Source organism: Polypterus senegalus, chromosome 4, assembly GCF_016835505.1.
Source record: "Polypterus senegalus isolate Bchr_013 chromosome 4, ASM1683550v1, whole genome shotgun sequence".
In the NCBI taxonomy this organism is placed as follows: Eukaryota; Metazoa; Chordata; class Cladistia; order Polypteriformes; family Polypteridae; genus Polypterus; species Polypterus senegalus.
In genome coordinates, this window is record NC_053157.1 from 62,365,955 (window position 1) to 62,386,397 (window position 20,443).

The window sequence follows — 20,443 nt, forward strand, 5'->3', positions numbered from 1 at the left end:
CTTCTTAATTAGTGACCAGTTTTTGATGCTAATTAACTTCTTTAGCCTCAGCTTTAGTTAGCTTGACTCAGACCCCTTAGTTGTTTTTTCCTTAATTAGCAGCCGGACAGCAATGAGACATAAAACAAGCAGGACATGACCAGCTACCTGTACCCATCAAACCAAATCTGAAAATAAAGATGAAGGTCTCAGTAAGGTTGATCCCTCAGGTTGCCAAAACATTTTAGAAGTTCTTAGAAAAAAAAAAAACCAGAATATCAACAGTTTTGGAAATGTCTGCTGTGACAAAAAGAGAGCAGCAACGAGGCATGGAATTGAATAACGGATTTAATTAACAGCAAGAATCAGCTTCTCATTAAGGAACTGGTTGGAGTTTGAAGCCCCAATTTAGCTGGTCATCTGTTGGCCCGTTTCACGTCTCATTTCTGTTTGGCTGTCATTTAATGCTTAAGACTTAATCCTTAAAAACAGGGCTATTAAAACAGAGGGAAAAGAAGGTAATTTAGCAGTGAAAACTGATTAGGAAAAGGGTTAGAAAGAAAACTTGTACACACTGCGGCCCTCCAGGCCTGGACTTTGACACCTGTCATTTACAGTAAGTGGGCCTTTCAAGGCATGCAAAGCAATGCCGACTACAACCTGGGCATCATAAAAATTGTTGGCACAAGCCTGGAGCTAGAACTTCTTTGGTGTTGGACAACCATGCATCTACTACTTTGACTGTTGTTCTGATTCTGAGTCATAGTGTTTCTTTGCTACATAAATTACACAACTTTTTATTTAATATAATGCCTTTCCCAAGCTCAAGGTGCTACTTTGAGGCCATTTGTTGTTTTGGTTGGGGGCACAGTGGTGCAGTGGTTAGCACCTCTATCTTACAGCTCAGGACACATTTTGGTCCTGCATAGCTGGCAGATGCTTCCCTTGCTTCTGGGGACTCTTAAAAAAACTACTGAACCATTATAATCCACTCAAGACAAGTTCCAGTTTCTATTTCACCACTGACTTCAAAGCATTTTGCGGAGTTTGAGACGAGGTGAATTCAGCAGGGTCTTCTCATTACTAATTAAGATTCATTCCACAGTGGCATCACTTGCAACTGTCACCGGGACCGGAGGTCAGGCAGGCCTTCGTTCCTCTTCAAGAGACGTCCCGCCAAGCCAGAATTCTCCCGACTACGTCTTGATTGTGCCATATGAATGGTCCTGGTTTGTGGTGAGTAGTCAGGAATGCATGCCAAAGGAGTATTGTTCTCTAGTATTAGAAATTTAGAGATGGCACATCTGTAATTCTGTGTTTTTGAAATCCATGTTGACTTGTGGTGAGCAGTCATGCTTGTCAAAGTGGGGACAGGGCTTCAAAGACATTTTGATGGGTGCCACAAGTGGTACGAGTTCTAACAGCACACTGGGTATCTTCAGATGGTGGGATTACATTAATTAACTACAGCCATTTGCACTCTCGCTTATTCTATCAAATATCAGGCATACAACATGGTATTTAAAATGGAAAAGTGCCTCACATTAAAAAAGAAAGTAAAACAAACGAATTGAAGATTTACTTGTATGTGCGAGATATTGCCATGACAGGCCACTACAAGCAGAGATGCTGTTTCTTCAGTGTTCTTGAAGGACTTTGTACTGGCGTAGATTTATTAAATGAACAGAATGTACTGTACTTGTGCATACACAGGCTCAATCGGGCAAACCGCACTGGATTGTGAACTGCTGGCGCGGGTGCAGAAAAGCTCAAAACAAGGATTCTAGAAGCTGTAGCCCATATTGATTGTCCTCGGTGTGTGATACACTGGTAAGCCCTGGTCTGCAAATCCCGGGTTACATGCAGCCATACGAATGATGAATCGTGTAGAAGGCCATTCCACCAACTCAGGACTATTTGTGGGTTTTTGCAAAGTGGGTTCTGAGCACAAATATTTATTTGTACACATAGAAGTCAGATGGCTGCCCAGAGGTAAAGTCCCAAGACATTTGTTTGAAATGGAAAAGGAAGTCGGACTTTTCCCTTCATGCTAACCTTCTGCGCAGCACCTGACAGATGCTGAATGGATGGCAAATCTGATGTATTTAGCAGATATGCGCACGTAATTTAATATTACAAGGACTTAATCCAAACATTCTAATCGTGGCTGACAAATACAGAAGCTGAAGTGACAGATTGTATGCGTTAATAAAAAGTAGTGATGTAATATTCCCAGAGTTCAGAGTTTTTGGATAAGCATAGGCCCGCTATAGAAATAATGAAAGGCAATTATGCGACATCTTCAAGGATTTCTAAAGCAGACAAACTTGAGAAACATAAATGTGTGACGACGCCGGTCCCCACAGACTCCCTCTTCCCACATGGGAGTCTGCTGAACCAACACTGTCGATAGTTGTGACCGAGATGAGTGGACAAATGAGGACAAATCTCATTGACGCCAGGGGATGGTGTAAAATGCTCAGGTGCTTTTATTATAGTAAAAACAATCCAAGACAAAAGTAAAACCAAGAGTGTCCATTGTGCAGTGTTCAAAAAAAACAAATCCATAAAATCAGTGAAATGTGGAGATAAAAATCGATAAATAAATCTGTTAAAACAGGGGTTAAAATGCAGTCTCTCTTCACCCGATCACAGCCCACCACCTTCTGTCTCAGGCGTTGCTGGTGGAGCCTCTGAAGCGCGAAAATCTTTCTGCCGACTCCCTTCTTGGACGGTCTGGCTGCACAGTGTGGTGGCAGCCGAGGTCGGCACACCTCCCGTCTTCCTTCGCGCTCACTAAGTTGCTCCTCGGATCCAATGGGAGGTTTTACATCCCGCTCACCCCAGCCCTACAGCGTCTCAGCATGTGCTCTCTTCCCCTCTCCTTCCTGGTGTCTGGATCATCTCCTATGACTGCCTTTTCAGTTCTTTAACGTCCTTCTACTCCTTTCTTTTACATCTTTTCGCTCCTTTTTGTTCCTTCATCCCGCTGTGCAGGCCCGTATATACACATACATACACACACACACCCACCTGTCTCCGTGGGCGCAGCGCCTTAATCACATGCCTCAGGAAGCCAATGAAGCAATGGAGAATGATTGCACCCACATGTGCAGGTGTGACTCACCCTAACTACCTCATTAACTCCCTGCGGTTGTGCAATCGCGCCCAAGGAGAGTGACATGGCTTCATGGTTTTAAAACCTGGCCATAAATTGTTGTAGCTGCGGACCCGCTATGTCACAAACTGGATAAGCCAACCATTCTTATCCAACTGCAACATTATCTTTTCTGAACTCCACACTCGGACTTGACAATTGATCAGTCACTCAATGTGGAATTCTGGGTGTCGGCGAATGAAGAGCACCCAGCGCTGTCACGACAAGTCATAGATGTACCGATTCCATTCACATCATCATATTTGTGTCAAACTGCACTGCCATTTTCTGCCCTGGAATACCTGAAATGCAAACATCACACATCCTGGGCAGTGACCTCTGCATTGTGGATTCTCAGGCTGTGTTCTCGATGACAGCCCCACCCATCACATTAACTTTACGTGTATTTAGAGTTTTATGGTTGTAAACAGAATCAACTGTTTAATTGGCTTTGGCTTGTAAATCACCAGTTACGATCTTCATGTAACATCATGGAGCAGGAGAAGCAAGAGTGAGGACCACCGCATTACAAAGCTAATCTGGACGACTCACAGGAATCACCTCTATCTATCAGAGTCGGTCTCAAAAACATCTGATCACTGCTCACATATATTTTTAATATGTCAGTTTTTTCTTGTAATACAATGTTTATTTAAATTTGGAATGGAAACAAAAATGAACAAAAACATGAAACATTAATTTAAACAAGAAACAGAATTTAAATGTAATGCATAATACAATATTGTACAAAACAGTCTTTTCCGTGACACAGGATTCCTTAACATACAGTATACACAAACCTTGCAAATGTACAAGAAAGCACAAGCATTACTGATTGACAAGTTTAGTTTTGGAGAACAATATATAAGAAAGATGACTCTTTTTTTTAATCAGTAGCATTAAACAGTCTTTGTCAATGCAGTACAAACATCAGTACAGAAGTAGTGGCTTATTTGACAAAGGCACTTAAAATGTATTTTGACGACACAGGCAAAGAATTGAGAATTTTTACAAATTAATCATGCAATGATCAAGAATGGACATTCAAGTAACACAGGTTCGATTTTTTTTCCTAACAAGGGGGGCTGAGGACAAATAAACATTTTTGGCTTATATAAAAAAACAGCAAAAGACAGTGCTGTTTGATGAAATTAGCTTAAACATTGGATAATTGCATAGACCAAAAAGTAGAATACACATGAACAGGTGGTTTATATTTTTAAAAAAGGTTGCAATCCCATCCATATGGACAGATTATTTCACTTCGTTGAAGCAAAAGTGAGAACAACTTAAAAGCAAGATACTTCCAAGTCTGATTAAAAAGTGTGCAGGGAGCATCCCTTTGGAATGGATGTTGGAGCGAATTTTACTGAGGTTAGTGAGATGTTTGATGCCTAGAGTTCAGTGTCACGATATTTTTGTGGACTTGCATAGTAGGTGCGCTTTGTCTGGTCTGCAAGTTGACGTCTGTAATCCTCTTCTTCCTCTTCATCGTGGTAATAGCTAGTACTGCTTGATGGTGGTTTCTGAGGTTCTGGTCTGGAGCTTGAGCTAAAGAAGAAGAAGAAGAAAAGAATTATATTACATAACAATTTCAAAGTTGCATTATCCAATTATAGATCAGGGTATGGGAGCGATGGGCAGAGTCTATCCTAACAGCATCAGGCGGAGGGTATCAGTCCATCACGGCAGGGCTCAGTCACTAATACACCCAAACTTGCACTCCCAATCCCGTATATACTAACACACACGTTTGGGAAATGGGAGAATGTGCAAAGCCTAAAGAGACGACAACAAGGCCTGGGTTTTGAATTTAAAACTAGTGATCAGTGAACCCTGCTGAATTTGCTTTGCCTTGAGTTTAGCAAAATCACAGAAATGTTCGGGAATTTCATCGAATTTGGCGAAATGCACTGAAGTCTATTGGGGAAGGAGAAACTTTATTTTAATTATTATTATTAGAGTATAATGGTGCGGTTGTTTTTTAAGTGTCTCTGAAAGCTAGAGAAGTGTCTGCCAACTATGCTGGACTGATTATTGTGGCAATAAATGTGACCTAATCTGTGAAACATCACTGCTAAACTACTGCAAATGTGTCTTCCGCATAGACAACAACTGACCACAAACTAGCAACAGGTACAAAAAAAAAATTCAGACAACAGCTTTGAAAAACAAAATGCCAATAGCTGCCAATGGCCCTCTATTCTCAGAGTTCTTCATCTGTCTCCTGATCTCCTATCACTGTGACTATCGTTCACTGAGCCTGTGAATACTTCATTTGCAGTAATTCCCAGTTTAAGACTCTTGAGTACCGGCAGTTGATGTGGGCACACAAACCTCCAAGGGGACCCAACCTAAAACCCCGTTCCCAGTATCTGCCTGCTACTATAAGAGATGCCCCTTCGGTCTCCACTTTTAAATCCTGGCTGAAGACTCACTACCTCAGTTTAGCATATCCTGACTAGAGCTGCTGACTTACTGTACAGACTGGATCTCTGTTGTTAGTCATTAGCACTAAAACATAAGTAACATGACAGTTATGATTTCTTACTAATCCTCACCTATTCTGTTTCTCTTCTTGGTACTCAAATGTGGCACTCGGTGCCATGGCCCACCTGCCAAGTTGTTTTGCCTGCCTAAGGTAAAGTCATCTTTGATGGATGATCACATGAATCGTGGGAAAGAGGGGTCCTTTCATTGGATTAGCGCGATTTCAGCTATGGAATGGCCAAATGGGGGAGGCAGCTTGATGAATGAGGTCTCCAGGACTCTAAACAAATCCAAATCATATTATGTGATATCCATCTACTGTGAAATTCTGCTCCGTACTTGTAAAGTTTTTATTTTTATACTGTATTGAGGATTTGTTCTGTTATGTGTATTGTATTGTATTGACCCCCTTCTTTTTGACACCCACTGCATGCCCAACCTACCTGGAAAGGGGTCTCTCTTTGAACTGCCTTTCCGGAGGTTTCTACCGTTTTTTCACTACATGGGATTTTTTTGGGAGTTTTTCCTTGTCTTCTTAGAGAGTCAAGGCTGGGGGGCTGTCAAGAGGCAGGGCCTGTTAAAGCCCATTGCGGCACTTCTTATGTGATTTTGGGCTATACAAAAATAAATTGTATTGTATTGTATCTGCAAAGATATTATATGTATTATGTCAAATACTACAAGGAGGACCAAGAATCCAACACTACACAGACTTCTAGCAGTTATTGGTACACCACGGTGATGTCATGCTGGCCTTGCAAAGCATCATGGGGCACTGTAAAAAAAAAAAGTTTGCCTAAGCTGGTCACATGGCGAATTTTCAGGGAAAAATTAAGCCAACAAGGTCACTGGCCAACCCAGCAAACTCTCTTACAGAACACTTTTTCAAATTTCACTGATCAAACTACACAAGGCCCTTGGTCTGTGGCCCTAAGGAGTGCACTTCTGTTTTATTCACCCAAAAAAGTATCGCCTAGAATTATTACTATTACTTACCATGCAATACACATCCGAATTTTAAACTACCTAACTGTTGAGACCAGTATTAATTACTACAGAATTGTAGGAGCACAAAAAATATTTTTCTCACATTTTTATTTCATTAGTCTTCCACTTACCCAATAGGTTGAGGCCTGTTCTGCTCTGGTTTTTGAATTTTGATAGGAACAGCGTACAAGTCAGGATGCTTTTGGGCTATTTCCATCTGTAATGATAAAAATTAACCAGGGAAACTAACTTTAAGGGATGATAATATTTAATTTTGTGTGTTAAGTGATGATACTCAGTATTTAAAGTTCAAATACCCATAGAATCAAACCAATGCACAATACTTGTAGCCTCATTAAAAAAAAACAAACTAAAAGATATTAACAATATTAAGGTCCTTCCCTCAAATATTAAAAAATCCAATATAAGATTAAGTAAAAGAATTTAAAAAAAAATCTTAAACTGAAGCAATTGTGTCATGAACATTTATTCAAAATTGATTTTTCTTTTGCTTTCAATTGCTTTAGGCCTTTAAATGGATTGCCAGTTTATTTTTGTCTATGACAAAATGGCATCTACTGGCCTTCAATATTTTGTACAGAATTGTACATCACAAAAACACGGAATGACATGGTCAGCTGGGTTACAGTCATGCCCAAAAAGGTCTGAAGCTACTTTTCGATGCAAAGAACCTGTGGATCAAGAATGTACATTCAATAAATCTGTAAAAAAAAATGACTGAAACAAATACCTTACAATTTTTTTTCACATTTGATATATCAAGTAATTCAAATATTCTACTAACTGAACAAAAGAACATGAGAACTCCTTCATACAGTACCCTTGCGCTCTGGGCCTCCTGCAGTTCCAGCATCCTCTGCGCGCGTGCTTTGTGATCCATTTTTTCAAACACTTTCACTTTGCCTAGCACAGACTTCACAGAAGGGTCCTCAGAAACATCTACTGGTTCCACATCATCAGGAAGCGGGCTGCTGAGAAGTGCAGGCTTGGCAGAGCGTAATCCAAAGGAAGGTTTCTGAGCTACTGGAGGTGGGGCTGGTCTGCCCACTGCAGAATCTTGGCTCCTTGGATGTTCACTACTAGCTGGACTCTGGCTGGACTGAGATTCATAGCCTTTTGCCGTGTCATACTGCTGTCTGGAAATTTCTTCTCGACTTTGAACTTTTGCCTTAAAATAAACAATAAAAATGTGACAAAGCAATTTTAAAATTTTAGTAGTGTGTGGAAAACCAGTTTTCATAGGCATACTAAATTACTTCGATACCTTTTTGATAATCATAAAAAACCATATATAATTTTTATATATTTTTTTTTTTTTACAAAATTTAAAGCTTGTATTTAACTCAGAGTAGTATGTATTTGCTGTGACCAATAATATTTAGCAATCCATCTTCAATCTCATTTTGTCCAGAATAGCATCCAGGCAACAATATGAAAAAGGCAGAAAACAACGCCTAACAGGGCACACGTCCTCTTCAGAGTACAGTTAACTACTGTCCTAAGTGAAGACATTTAGAATTTTCTGGAACAAAGAGTATTAGGGTGACCAAATATGGTGACAAAATGCACATTAATCATAAATCTGCATATTGTATAGTATTTCGCTTTGATATCACACAATATATTGTCTGAAATCTTTTTTTTTTTTTGCATTTTATTGATTTTATTATCATCAGTAACATTCCATACAAGCAAGTCAAGTTTAACAGTAACAAATCACCCTCCCATAAGAAAGAGAGCGAGGCCAGCAGCGAAAAACTTTAAACTAGTAAAAATAAGTAAATAGATAAATTAATAAAAAAAACACAGAATAAGAAAGAGGAGAAAGAATCCACTTCAATTTAAATGCTTATTCTTAAGATATTATTGATCAGATCCTACAAGGTTTTGAAAAAGTTTTGCATAGTTCCTCTAAGGGAGGATTTGTTTTTTTTCCAATTTCAAATAGTATATAATATCAGTTACCCACTAACTTAAAAGAGGAGAGTTAGGATTCTTCCAGTTAAGCAAGATAAGTCTACGTGCCAATAGTGTAGTAAAGGGAATCGCAATTTGTTTGTCCTTCTCCACTATAAGCCCACCTGGAAGAACACCAAACACAGCAGTTAGTGGGTTAGGAGGGATTGTGACTCCAGGGCTGTCTGAAAGGCACTTAAAGAGTTTGGTCCAGAATGATGTTAATTTGGTGCAGGCCTAAAACATGTGACCCAGTGAGGCTGGAATTTGATTACAACATTTGCAGGTTGGATCTTGCCCTGGAAATATTATATATGTGCTTGATATATAATTTTGTGTTGAATAATTGTATGATTTGCACATATGGAACTCTGTGAATTCTGTGCATTGCTGCCTTCCACTCCTTTTCTGAGATGTTGAGTGAGAGATCCTTTTCCCACTGTACTCTGGGATCTTTGAAAGGGAGGGACTGTAAAATGGTTTAATATATTACGGAAATGCTGTCCGAGTCCTCAAGACTGATCAATATTTTTTCCTGCATAGACGGAGGTGAGAGGTGAGGAAAATTGGACAGGTTCTGTTTAACAAAGTTTCTAATTTGAAGATAGTGAAAGAAATGTGTTGCTGGAAAGTTCAATTTGGAGTGTAATTGTTCATAGGATGTAAAGACGTCTAGGTACAGATCTCTAAGTGATTTAATCCCGAATGTTTTTCAGACATTAAAAACTACGTACGTTTGACAGGGTGGAAAAAGGTGGTTCTTCTGCAGAGGTGACACAGATGAAAGCTTCTCTGTCTTAAAATACTTCCTACATTGGTTCCATATTGTGAGTGAGTGAAGCACAATTGGGTTGTTAGTATATTGGAAATGACGTGTATTTACTGGGGTACGAAGCAAGAAATATAACTAAGTACTGCAGGATTTTATTTGTATTGTGGACCAAGCCTGCGTACGTTTATTTACTTGTCTCAATGTTCAGGATTTTATAGCTTGTACATTAGCCACCCAGTAATAAATTTGAAAGTTAGGTAGAGCCATAGCACCTTCTGCCTTAGCCTTTGTAGAGTCGCCCATTGGATACGTTGATGTTTTGAATTCCAAATAAATGAGGTTATGGTTGAATCTAATTTCTTAAAAAAATGACTTACTGATGTACACTGGAATGTTTTGAAATAAAAAAGAAGCTTAGGAAGGATATTCATCTTGACAATGTTAATTCTTCCAGCTAAAGTGAGATGCAAGTCTTGCTCAATTTTTTCCATATAGGCGGCAAAATTTTGTTGCTAAAGAGCTTTATGTTTACTTGTGATGTTTACCCCGAGGTATTTAAACTGATCTGAGATGATAAAAGGGAAAATGTCCAATCTAATATTGCGTGCTGGAGAATTCACTGAAAAGAGTACACTTTTATTCAAATTTAATTCTAAGAGCAGAGATCTTTTGAAATTATGTTACTGCTGTTAGGATTTCAGGCACAGTGTTTTGTGGGTCTGATATATACAGTACCATATCATCTACATATAGTGAACTTTTCTGTTCAAGTCCTTCTCTGATAATCCCCTTTATCTCATAAGCATTTCAACAGTGAACTGCCAGTGGCTCAATGGCGACTGCAAACAGCAGTGGTGACAAGGGGGGCACCCTTGTCTAGTACCACGTTCTAGTTTGAAGTAGTCTGAATTAATGTTAATACAAACCGAAGCTTTTGGACTGGTATACAGTAGTTTGATTCATGCAGAAATGTTCGGGCCAAACCCAAATTTCTCCAATATAGTGAAAAGGTCCTTCTAGCTAGGACTTTGGAGAGTATCTTAATATCATTACTCAGAAGTGAAATTGGTCTATATGAGGCAGATTGTGGCAAGTCCTTATTTTGCTTAGGAAAGACGGTAATTAATGCTTGGCGAAAAGTTTGAGGTAGAATTGTATTGTCTCTAGCTTATGTAAATGTTGCTAATAAAACGGGAGCTAGCTTAATTCAGAGTTTTTTTATAAAATTCAGCAGGGTAGCAAACAGGGCCTGCTGCATTCCCACTCTGAAGTGAGTTTATAGCATCTAGTAATTCTGACATTGCCAGAGTTTTATCCAATTCCTCTGCACGGAGAGTATCTATTTGTGGAATCTGTAATGCATCCAGAAATGCATTATTAGATTGTGCCTTGTCTTCTTTAAACTCAGTAGAATATAAGGATTTATAGTAGTCTCTAAATGTGTGCATTATATTTTTATGGTTAATGATTTTGTGTCTGTCTGTATTGGTGATTGCTGGGATTGCATTGCAAACTTCCTACTTGTGGATTTGTTGAGCTAAGATCTTCTTAGCTTTCTCTCCATGTTCATAGTAATGATGTCTTGATTTAAAAATGAGTTGTTCTGTTTCTTTAGTTGTCAAGCGGTTGAGATCTGAATGCAGAGCCTGTTTTTTCCTATGAAGTCCCTCATTTGGACGCCTGGCATGTTGTTCTCTGAAATCTTTTACAATGTTTGCTTTAAGGAAAAGAACAACCTTGAGGTCGCACCAAGGTCTTGTAGGACCAGTGTTACCTTCTTCTAAATACTATTTCAGATTTAGAATTAGAATTATTAGAATTATTTAGAATTTTCTAGCACTGAATTCTGAAGCCCCAAGTTACTGATGCTATCATGGTAAATTTTTCTAAACAGTATACCTATTAAGTAGAGGCCTCATTGAAATATCTACAATACTTAAAAAAAACTGTTTCTGAAATTGTTTTAAATGCTTTTTTTACGGGAAAACTCAGGGCAACAATGTAGGCTACACGCTGTCAATACAGAATGAATGTACCCAACACCTCTGAATGTTACGTGGCTCTGTATGAATTAATTCATTGTTCAGTGTATTTTATACCTGTCCTCAGTGTTATTCTTATGAGAAAAATAAACAGCTTTTAAAACCCAGAAAAGCCAGATGTAAGGTGAAATTTACTTCTCATGGTTTCAGTATATGTTTTATTCTGCCCAAATGTTTAGTTAAAATCATTCTAATAGATTTAACTGTACTTTTGGATAAGTGGTGAAATGTACTGTGCCACGGATACAGCATCCAAAAAGAAATTAAGAACATATTCAGTATCACAGATGGGATGCCTCCAGGGATATCTGAAGTTGCTTAATTTATTAATTACTGTAAATGCTTTACTTCTTCATGGTTTTCTCCATTGTCAGTTATACACTGACAATATAAACACTACAATTTGACTGGGAATATTTTGGGAATATCATGGTGCACTTGAAACCTTTTGTTGTGCTTGCCTTAAACTAATGTAGAACATGAACTTTCATTAGTAATACTGAAAAATGTGTTGTAGCAGAGCACTTCAGTATGAAGCTACAGGGTTTGTTACATGATGAAATGATCAGTGTTTGTGGTGTAATGGAAAACAACAGAAACAATCCTTAATTGTCTGAAATTCATATTTTATTTTTACAGGATGTTCAAATAGTCATTAATCACTTCAACCATGCCCTAATTTTAACTACTTGTGAAAATATGCTTCATGTATTTTTTATTTAATGAAAAATGTATAAAAGAGTAATTGGTGCCAAGTGATGAGCTGGTGCCCTGTCCAGAGCTTTCTTCTTCCTTACAATAGCTGCTACCAGAACAGGCTCCAGCCCAGAACTACATGATGCAGGCTCATGAATGAATGTACATGACTACCATTATTATCCTGGGGACATTCTTTCTAGGAATATGGTAACTCTGATATTTACTTTGATCTTTTTATGCATACCCAATATACGATTGTAATTCTTTTCCTTAAAATTACATTCTTGAGTGCTTTGTCAAAAGCCTTGCTACGGTGTCCTTGGTATAAGGTACTACATGAAATGAAATTCTGTAGATGGGCTGGTAGGAGACAAGTCATAATAAAGTAACCTGGGTTGTGGAAGTACCATGGTCAATACAAATACAGCAAATGAACTTTTCCAGATATGTTTCACCTAATCCTTTCTCTAGAAAACTTAATTTAGTTTTTTCCAACCAATGTGTTACTCATTAAACATATATATACCTTTGGAGGTTCTGGTCTGAAAGGTGGAGGTGGACTGGGATCTCTCAATAACTCCTGGCTGCCAGATCTTCTTACTTGGCCTCTGGGCTCAAGGTTGGTATGATGCAGGCTCTGAAAAGGTTATGAAAGCAGAGCAGTTATCACAAAAAACACCTAAGAATTGCTGTCTTAACGTTATCCATGAAAGGTTATGAACCTTTTAAATTAACTCATAATTACAACTGCTTGAGAAATGTGAAAAGCTATTTAATTTAGCCCTTTCATATTTGTCTTAAGTTAAATAATGAAACACTTTGAAAAAACCTCAGATCACAAAGGGAAAAAAAATCATGCTGGATATCTATACTGATATGGACTGGGTAATGTTTTAGAAACGAAATGATGCCGCATCATCTTTGGAGAATTAAAATTATCAACCTACAGTGGACTGAATTCAAAGACACCCCGAAAAACAAAAGTGAAAATGATGCGGCAGGCTTAGTCCATTTTGCCAACATTTCATTGCAACAACTCCAAATCGTACTTCCCCCACATGCAATGGTATCAATTCCTTCATCTTCCTGAAACTGCCTGCTTACTCTCGCCATATGAGGCCAAGCATTGTCATGCACCAGAAGGAACCCAGGACCCACTGCACCAGGACAGGGTCTCACAATGGGTCCAAGGATTTCACTCCGATACCTAATGGCAGTCAAGGTGCCGTTGTCTAGCTTGTAGCGGTCTGTGTGTCCCTCCATGGATATGCCTCCCCAGACCATCACTGACCCACCACCAAAGCGGTCATGCTGAACGATGTTACAGGCAGCATAACATTCTCCACAGTTTCTCCAGACCCTGCCATAACTGTCACATGTGATCAGGGTCAACCTGCTCTCATCTGTGAAAAGCACAGGGCGCCAGTGGTGGACCTCCCAATTCTGGTATTTTATGGAAAATGCCAATTGAGCTCCACAGTGCCAGGCAGTGAGCACAGGGCCCACTAGAGAACCTCAGGCCACCCTCATGAAGTCTGTTTCTGATTGTTTGGTGAGATATATTCACACCTGTGGCCTACTGGATGTTAATTTGTAGGGCTCTGGCAGTGCTCATCCTGTTCCTCTTGCCCAAAGGAGTAGATACCGGTCCCGTTAATGGGTTAAGGACTTTCTATGGCCCTGTCCAACTCTCCTAGAGTAACTGCCTGTCTCCTTAAATCTCCTCCATGCCTGAGACAGTGCTGGCAGACACAGCAAATCTTCCGGCAATGGCACGTATTGATGTGCCATCCTGGAAAGTTGGACTACCTGTGCAAACTCAGAAGGTTCCAGGTATCGCCTCATGCTACCAGTAGTGACACTGAATGTAGCCAAATGCAAAACTAATGAAACGACAGTCAGAAAAGATGAGGAAGGAAAAATGTCAGTGGCCTCCACCTGTTAAGCCATTCCTGTTTTGGGGGTCATCTCACTGATGCCCCTCTAGTGCATCTGTTGTTAATTTCATTAACACCACAGCAGCTGAAACTGATTAACAACCCCCTCTGCTACTTAACTGACCAGATCAATAGCGCAGAAGTTTCATTGACTTGATGCTATGCTCGGATTAAAAAGTGTACCTTTTAATTTTTTTGAGCAGTGTATATATATATATATATATATATATATATATATATATATATATATATATATATATATATATATATATATATATATATACATACACACACACAAAATACTGTATGTATTATTATTTTTTTTTTTAATACATGTATTTCACAGTCAATTTGGGGTAAAGAAGACCTTGAAATTCAACAAAGTTAACAATGAAATAATCACATAAAAAATAACAAACGTGACTGTATTTCTTTAGTAATTTGCCTTGTTTTACCATTCACTACTCCATCCCAAATAAAACTATAATAGCAGTATGGGCTTTCCATTTGCCGGTATACATGGCCAAGCCTTGCCATCAAGCAAATGAAAACTGAACAAGCTGGTACACAAGTATTACAGAAAATTTAAAATCAACACATTTGCAGGGAAAAATATAAATATAATAATATAATATATAAAATATAAATGTCTGTATTACCCTTTCTACTGTTAGTGCTATAAATGTTGTAACTGGGTGCCTAACTGGCAAGGGGCTGGCAGAGACAATGAAATTAATCAATGAATTAGTTATCAAGTTACTAGTCTACTTTTGTACTACGCCTCATTTTTTTTATTTCAAATAAAATGTAATGGATTTGCATTAAATGTGAAAGTACTGTATAAAATTAATCTTACATTTTATAGTGCTTTCTTGTTTCTTTTAAAAATAGCATATAAAATGAAATAATAATTTATTGTAAGAATGCTTACTAGCAGTTTGAAAATCATCTGGCAATTCAGAAGCTAACTTATCAGTTGCGATATCTGCAATGGGACCAAACAGCACTACAAATTGTAGCAGAAACCTCCAAACAGACAAAACAGAGACAGGGAACACCATAGTGGAAATCATAGGGCATTTTCTACTTTACTGGAATCAGGCAGGCTACGAAGATCTAGCAAGAGGCCAAGAAACTGTCAGGTCACTATAAGATAGCACACCTATACTGTTATGTTAGTTAAATATGAAATTCATTGTACTCTGTACACAAGACAAAACCTGCTACTACAAGTGCTGAAACATTCATCTTTTACAGGATAACTGAAATTTCTGTGTACATATTTTGGTGGGTTTATCAAGAAACATTTTTACCACATGCACAGTGATAGATGCAAGTGTGAATAAAGTCACTGACTGAAACACCCGACTCAAATTACCCCTTAAAATAACTGATTATCCTAACAGGTTTGCATTTTGTTCTAAAAAAAAAATAAATTTTGTTTTAAACTTCTGAACATTCCAACTCTATTACTCACACCTGAACAAACAACATTTTACAAAAGATGAAATTTAGCAAAAATAATAATTCTATAGAGTTCATAAACAATTTTCACAAGCATCCTCAATATTTTTTGTATTCATTCTCTTTGAAAATAAAGCTTCTTACCTCTTCTCCAACTACTGGTTCTGAAGACCGACTGATAGCAGAAACCTGCGGTTCATCTGCTAGATCATCTAACTCGTTATCAGTGTAAGCCCCTCCCTCATCGGCTGTGTCATCGTAGTCACTAGTCAGCCGACTGTCACAGCTAAGGTAGTCAGCCCCCATTGCAGAAAGATATGACATGCGGTCATCATGAAGATCCAAGTCTTCTTCAGAGGATCCTTCAAGCTAAAAGAGGAACACTGTGGGTTTCTGGAACAATGAACTTGCAAAAAGACAAACTATGTTTTGTAATTTCTTATTGTACATGTCCATATAACAGACCACAATGGGTTTAAATAATTGCTTTGACACAAATATAAGCAACATTTATTGATAAACTCTGCATTTTGCTACCTTGGCAATAGTGAAAACAAATTGTGTTAAATAATGTAATAAAACATGTAGAAATCACAGAAAATTGTTTTTATATCTAAGCAAAAATATGAACAAGAAATAAATATCTTGGATTCTCCACTGGAGAAAGATTTGAAAGAGTGAAAAAAAACCAAAACAAAATGAGAAGCACATCTATAATGGACCTATAAAGGTATTTACGCACTACCTTTAAATTTTATTTGATATTTATATCTGGGTTTCTTTACTGTAATAAAATGCCAGAAAACAAAGGCTAGTAGAGCTTTAAGCAGAATATGGACAATGTCAACACGGGCACCTACACCTCACTAAACACATCAACATTTCACCAGTCGCTATCTCAGATATTAGTTGCAGTTTTCCAAGTATGAAAGTAAAAATATGAGACAAACACAAGCATGTCAGACTAGATTAGTGTTTTATGCTGATACAACATTTACATCATCTAAGCAATCTACCGAAACTATAAAAGAGCAAACAAAATGGGAGGTTATATAGTAAAACTGTTGAATACAGATCAGTTATGCTTAGACTATATAATGCACTGTGAGTCCGCATCTGGAGTATTGTGTGCAGTTCAGGTCACCGCTCTACAAGAAAGACATAGCAGCACTTGAAGCTGTGCAAGAAGAGAGTGACCAGGTGCATGACAGACTCAGAGTTTAGTCTTGCACAAAGAAGAATGTGTGGGCCTCTAATTCAGGTCTTTAAAATTCTCAAGGGCACTGATAAAGCAGATTCAGCTAAATTCTTCCACTGTAATGGTAAATCATGACCTCAAGGACATCAGTGGACATTAAGGGGTTTAGGACTGAAGCCACAAAGTAGTTCTTTACTCAAAGAGTTGTGGGAACCTGAAACAAACTATTGCGACATGTCATTGAAGCAGAAACCTTGACAATCTAAGTACCACCAGGATGAGATATTGGGACAGCTTAGCTACAAGCTAAACAAATAAGCCTTATAGACTGAATGGTCTCCTCTCGTTGATCAAATTTCTTATATTCTTACGATATGCACACTATTTTAAATCTTAACTTTCTGACAAATAATGTTTCACAAATTTAGAAACCAAGACAAATGACTTACTTTGCCTTCAGAGACCCAAACAGCTTCTGTTTGCTGCTCTCTTATTGAATCTTTAACACCACCAAACCACGCATCATTAGCTGAATTCAGGTCAATAATTGCTGTAGAGAAGAAAGAGAATAAAATGGGTTAGTGTGTTAAAGAGTGCACATATTATAAGAATATTTAAATGTTATTTATGATTTTATCCTAAGCAGCTTTCTTGTTACAAGTTCATTCATCCATTATTTTCTAAACCCACTGTTCCTATACAGAATCAAAAGTCAAGTTTTAATGTACAATATGGTGTTTGGACCCAATCACTTTCACTAAGCTAAATCAGAGATGCAAATCAACCTAACAGCATTTCTTAGGACTCTACTAAGTAACTGGTGTCCACACAGAGAAACAAATAACCTGGGTATTCTACACAGAAGCTAAAAACTAAACCAGAGTCCAAACACTAGGCCATAATGCTATGAATGTAACAAAAAAACAACTGTTTTTTTTTTAATTATTTATATTTACTTATTTGCTATAATGTAACTGATAATCACTAAATAAGAGGTAAACACTTCTACCTGTGAAAAGATGAGAGCAGGTTTTCTTCAGCTTGTTTGCATGCTCATACAGTTTACGAGAGCTTTTGTTAGATGTTGGACACAACCTTTGCCTCATGGTTTTAACTCCTTGCTTGCTATCAGGATTGAAGAAGATCACTATTGGATACCACTGGGTGTAGTTCAGCAGATCTACAGCCTTTGGAGTCACATCAAGTAAAGCATGCCTTTCCTTGTGATCAAATAAAAAGCATATCAAAAATTAAAATTCTCCCTAGCAACTTTACATTTAAATATGCAAAATCAGATTTATACCATTAAAAACATCCTACCTGTTCAATTATTTGTCTTATTGTGTTTAGACGAACAACTCCAGAAGACTTCTCTGATCCTGCATCTTTTGGTTCAGTTTCTAGATAGATAAAAAAAATTACCATAAATAATACAATGTGTTCATATATCGACTGAGCATTATTAATTAGTTATCAAGTTACTAGTCTACTTTTGTACTATGTCTCATTTTTTTTTTATTTCAAATAAAATGTAATGGATTTGCATTAAATGTGAAAGTACTGTATAAAAATTAATCTTACATTTTATAGTGCTTTCTTGTTTCTTTTTAAAAATAGCATATAAAATGAAATAATAATTTATTGTAAGAATGCTTACTAGCAGTTTGAAAATCATCTGGCAATTCAGAAGCTAACTTGTCAGTTGCGATATCTGCAATGGGACCAAACAGCACTACAGGTCTCTTAAAGCCAGCTGTAGGGGAGAAAAAGAAAAGAACGTTAATATAAAGCACATGCAGTAGTTAACATGCATAGACTACCACAAGAGTTTGAAATTGTGTTCATGGATGACACTTTAAATTTCACAGATTTCAGTTCCCAAGCAGCATATAACATGAATGCAGTGAATATGTAGGTAATAATAAATACATGTCAGAAACTCCAATTTGGATAACCCACATAAAGAATACAGATGCAGATGTGTGCATTTATATCTGTGCAATCATCTTTATACTACATTTAAGCACTCAAGTATGCATATCACTTCCTCCATTTTAATTGCCTAGAAAACTTTAGATATTTCTGGCATTTATTTATCACTGCCAATTTTTAAACACATGCCCAAATATAAGTTACTTGGTTTAGAGCACTCTCAAAAGCAATAGTTTAAGTAAATCTTCTTATGACAGAAAAGCATGGAAAGCCAATTGCCAATGAAGACAGTGTTTACTCAGAGGACACTGGGCGGTCTAATGGTCAGGAACCCCTGCAGATTTTATTTTTTTCTCCAGCTGTCTGGAGGTTTTTTTTGTTTTTTCTGTCCTCCCTGGCCATCGGACCTTACTCTTATTCTATGTTAATTAATGTTGACTTATTTTCTTTTCTTACTGTGTCTTCTATTTTTCTATTCTTCATTATGTAAAGCACTTTGAGCTACATTTTTGTATGAAAATGTGCTATATAAATAAATGTTGTTGTTACTCATATTTTGTATTAGAAAATATTTTCTACTTTAATAGCTTGTTTTAATTTATAAACATTGTTATATACAGGACATGGACAAAAGTATTGGGACACCACCTTAATTACTGAATTCAGGTGTTTCATTCAGGCCAATTGCCACAGGTATATAAAATCATGCACCTAGCCACACAGCCCCATTTACAAACGTTTGTAAAACAAAAGGGGTCTTTCTGAAAAGATCAGTTACTTTAAGTGTGGTACTGTGATAGGATGCCACATTTGCACTAAGACTGATCGTGAAATTTCATTCCTTTTGGATATTCCATCGTCAAGTGTAAGTGGTATTACTAGAAATTGGAAGTGTTTACGAAGACCAGCAACTCAGCCACAAAGCAGAAGGCCACGTAAAGTCCCAGAGTGGGGTTAACAACTGCTAAGGTGATTTCATATCTGAAGAGTTCCAAACTTACACTGGCATTAATGGAAGCATAAAAACTGTGCAGCAGGAGCTTCATGAAATGGGTTTCCATGGCTGAGTAGTTACATGTAAGCCTCATATCACCAAGTCCAATGCCAAGCGTGAGATGGAGTGGTGTATAGCACACCACCACTGGACTGTGGAGCAGTGGAAACATGTTCTATGGAGTGACAAATCATCTTTCTCTGTTTGGTAGTAAAATGGGTGAGACTTTGTTTGGTGGATGCCGGGAGAACGTTACCTGCCTGACTGCATTCTGGCAACTGTAAAGTTTGGTGGAGGAGGGATAATGATGTGGGGCTGCTTTTCAGGGTTTAGACTACGCCCGTTACCTCCAGTGAAAGAGAATCTAAATGTTTCAGCAAATGACAACTCTATGTTTCCAACGCTGTGGAAACAATTTGAGGAAGTCCCTTTGCTATTCCAGCATAACTGTGCCCCAATGCACAAAGAAAGGTCCATAAAGACATGGTTGGATTAGTTTGGTGTGCAAGAAGCCCTGACCTCAAACCCATGAAACACCTTTGGGATGAACTGGAACCGAGATTGAGAGGCCAGTCTTCTTGTCCAACTTCTTGTGCCTGACCTCATATATGCTCTACAGAATGAATAGGCACAAATTCAAGAACAGCAGAAGCCATTATAGCTACAAAGGGGGGGGTGGGGGGCAACTCCATATTAAAGTCTATGTATCTGAATGCAATATCATTAGAGTCCCTGTTGGTGTGTCAGGCGTCCCAATACTTTTGCCTATATAGTGTGTACAACAAACATTTAAACATACAAGATTCATGTACAAA

At 37.9% G+C, this 20,443-nt stretch overlaps 1 protein-coding gene across 6 annotated transcripts in view; it reads right to left on the reverse strand.

Annotated features, from left to right (window-relative positions):
• Window positions 1-3,835: 3,835 nt before the first annotated feature.
• Window positions 3,836-20,443, reverse strand: part of tjp2a (tight junction protein 2a (zona occludens 2)) — a 237,816-nt gene continuing 221,208 nt past the window's right edge. For all 6 annotated transcript variants that reach the window (XM_039750759.1, XM_039750762.1, XM_039750757.1 and 3 more), the window contains 9 exons: window positions 18,360-18,455; window positions 18,023-18,102; window positions 17,712-17,922; window positions 17,152-17,252; window positions 15,649-15,873; window positions 12,630-12,740; window positions 7,455-7,802; window positions 6,745-6,830; window positions 3,836-4,687 (listed from right to left, as the gene is read on the reverse strand). In XM_039750759.1, coding sequence (XP_039606693.1) covers window positions 4,531-4,687; window positions 6,745-6,830; window positions 7,455-7,802; window positions 12,630-12,740; window positions 15,649-15,873; window positions 17,152-17,252; window positions 17,712-17,922; window positions 18,023-18,102; window positions 18,360-18,455 — 1,415 coding nt within the window. In that variant the 3' untranslated portion in view covers window positions 3,836-4,530. The remainder of the gene's footprint in view (window positions 4,688-6,744; window positions 6,831-7,454; window positions 7,803-12,629; window positions 12,741-15,648; window positions 15,874-17,151; window positions 17,253-17,711; window positions 17,923-18,022; window positions 18,103-18,359; window positions 18,456-20,443) is intronic.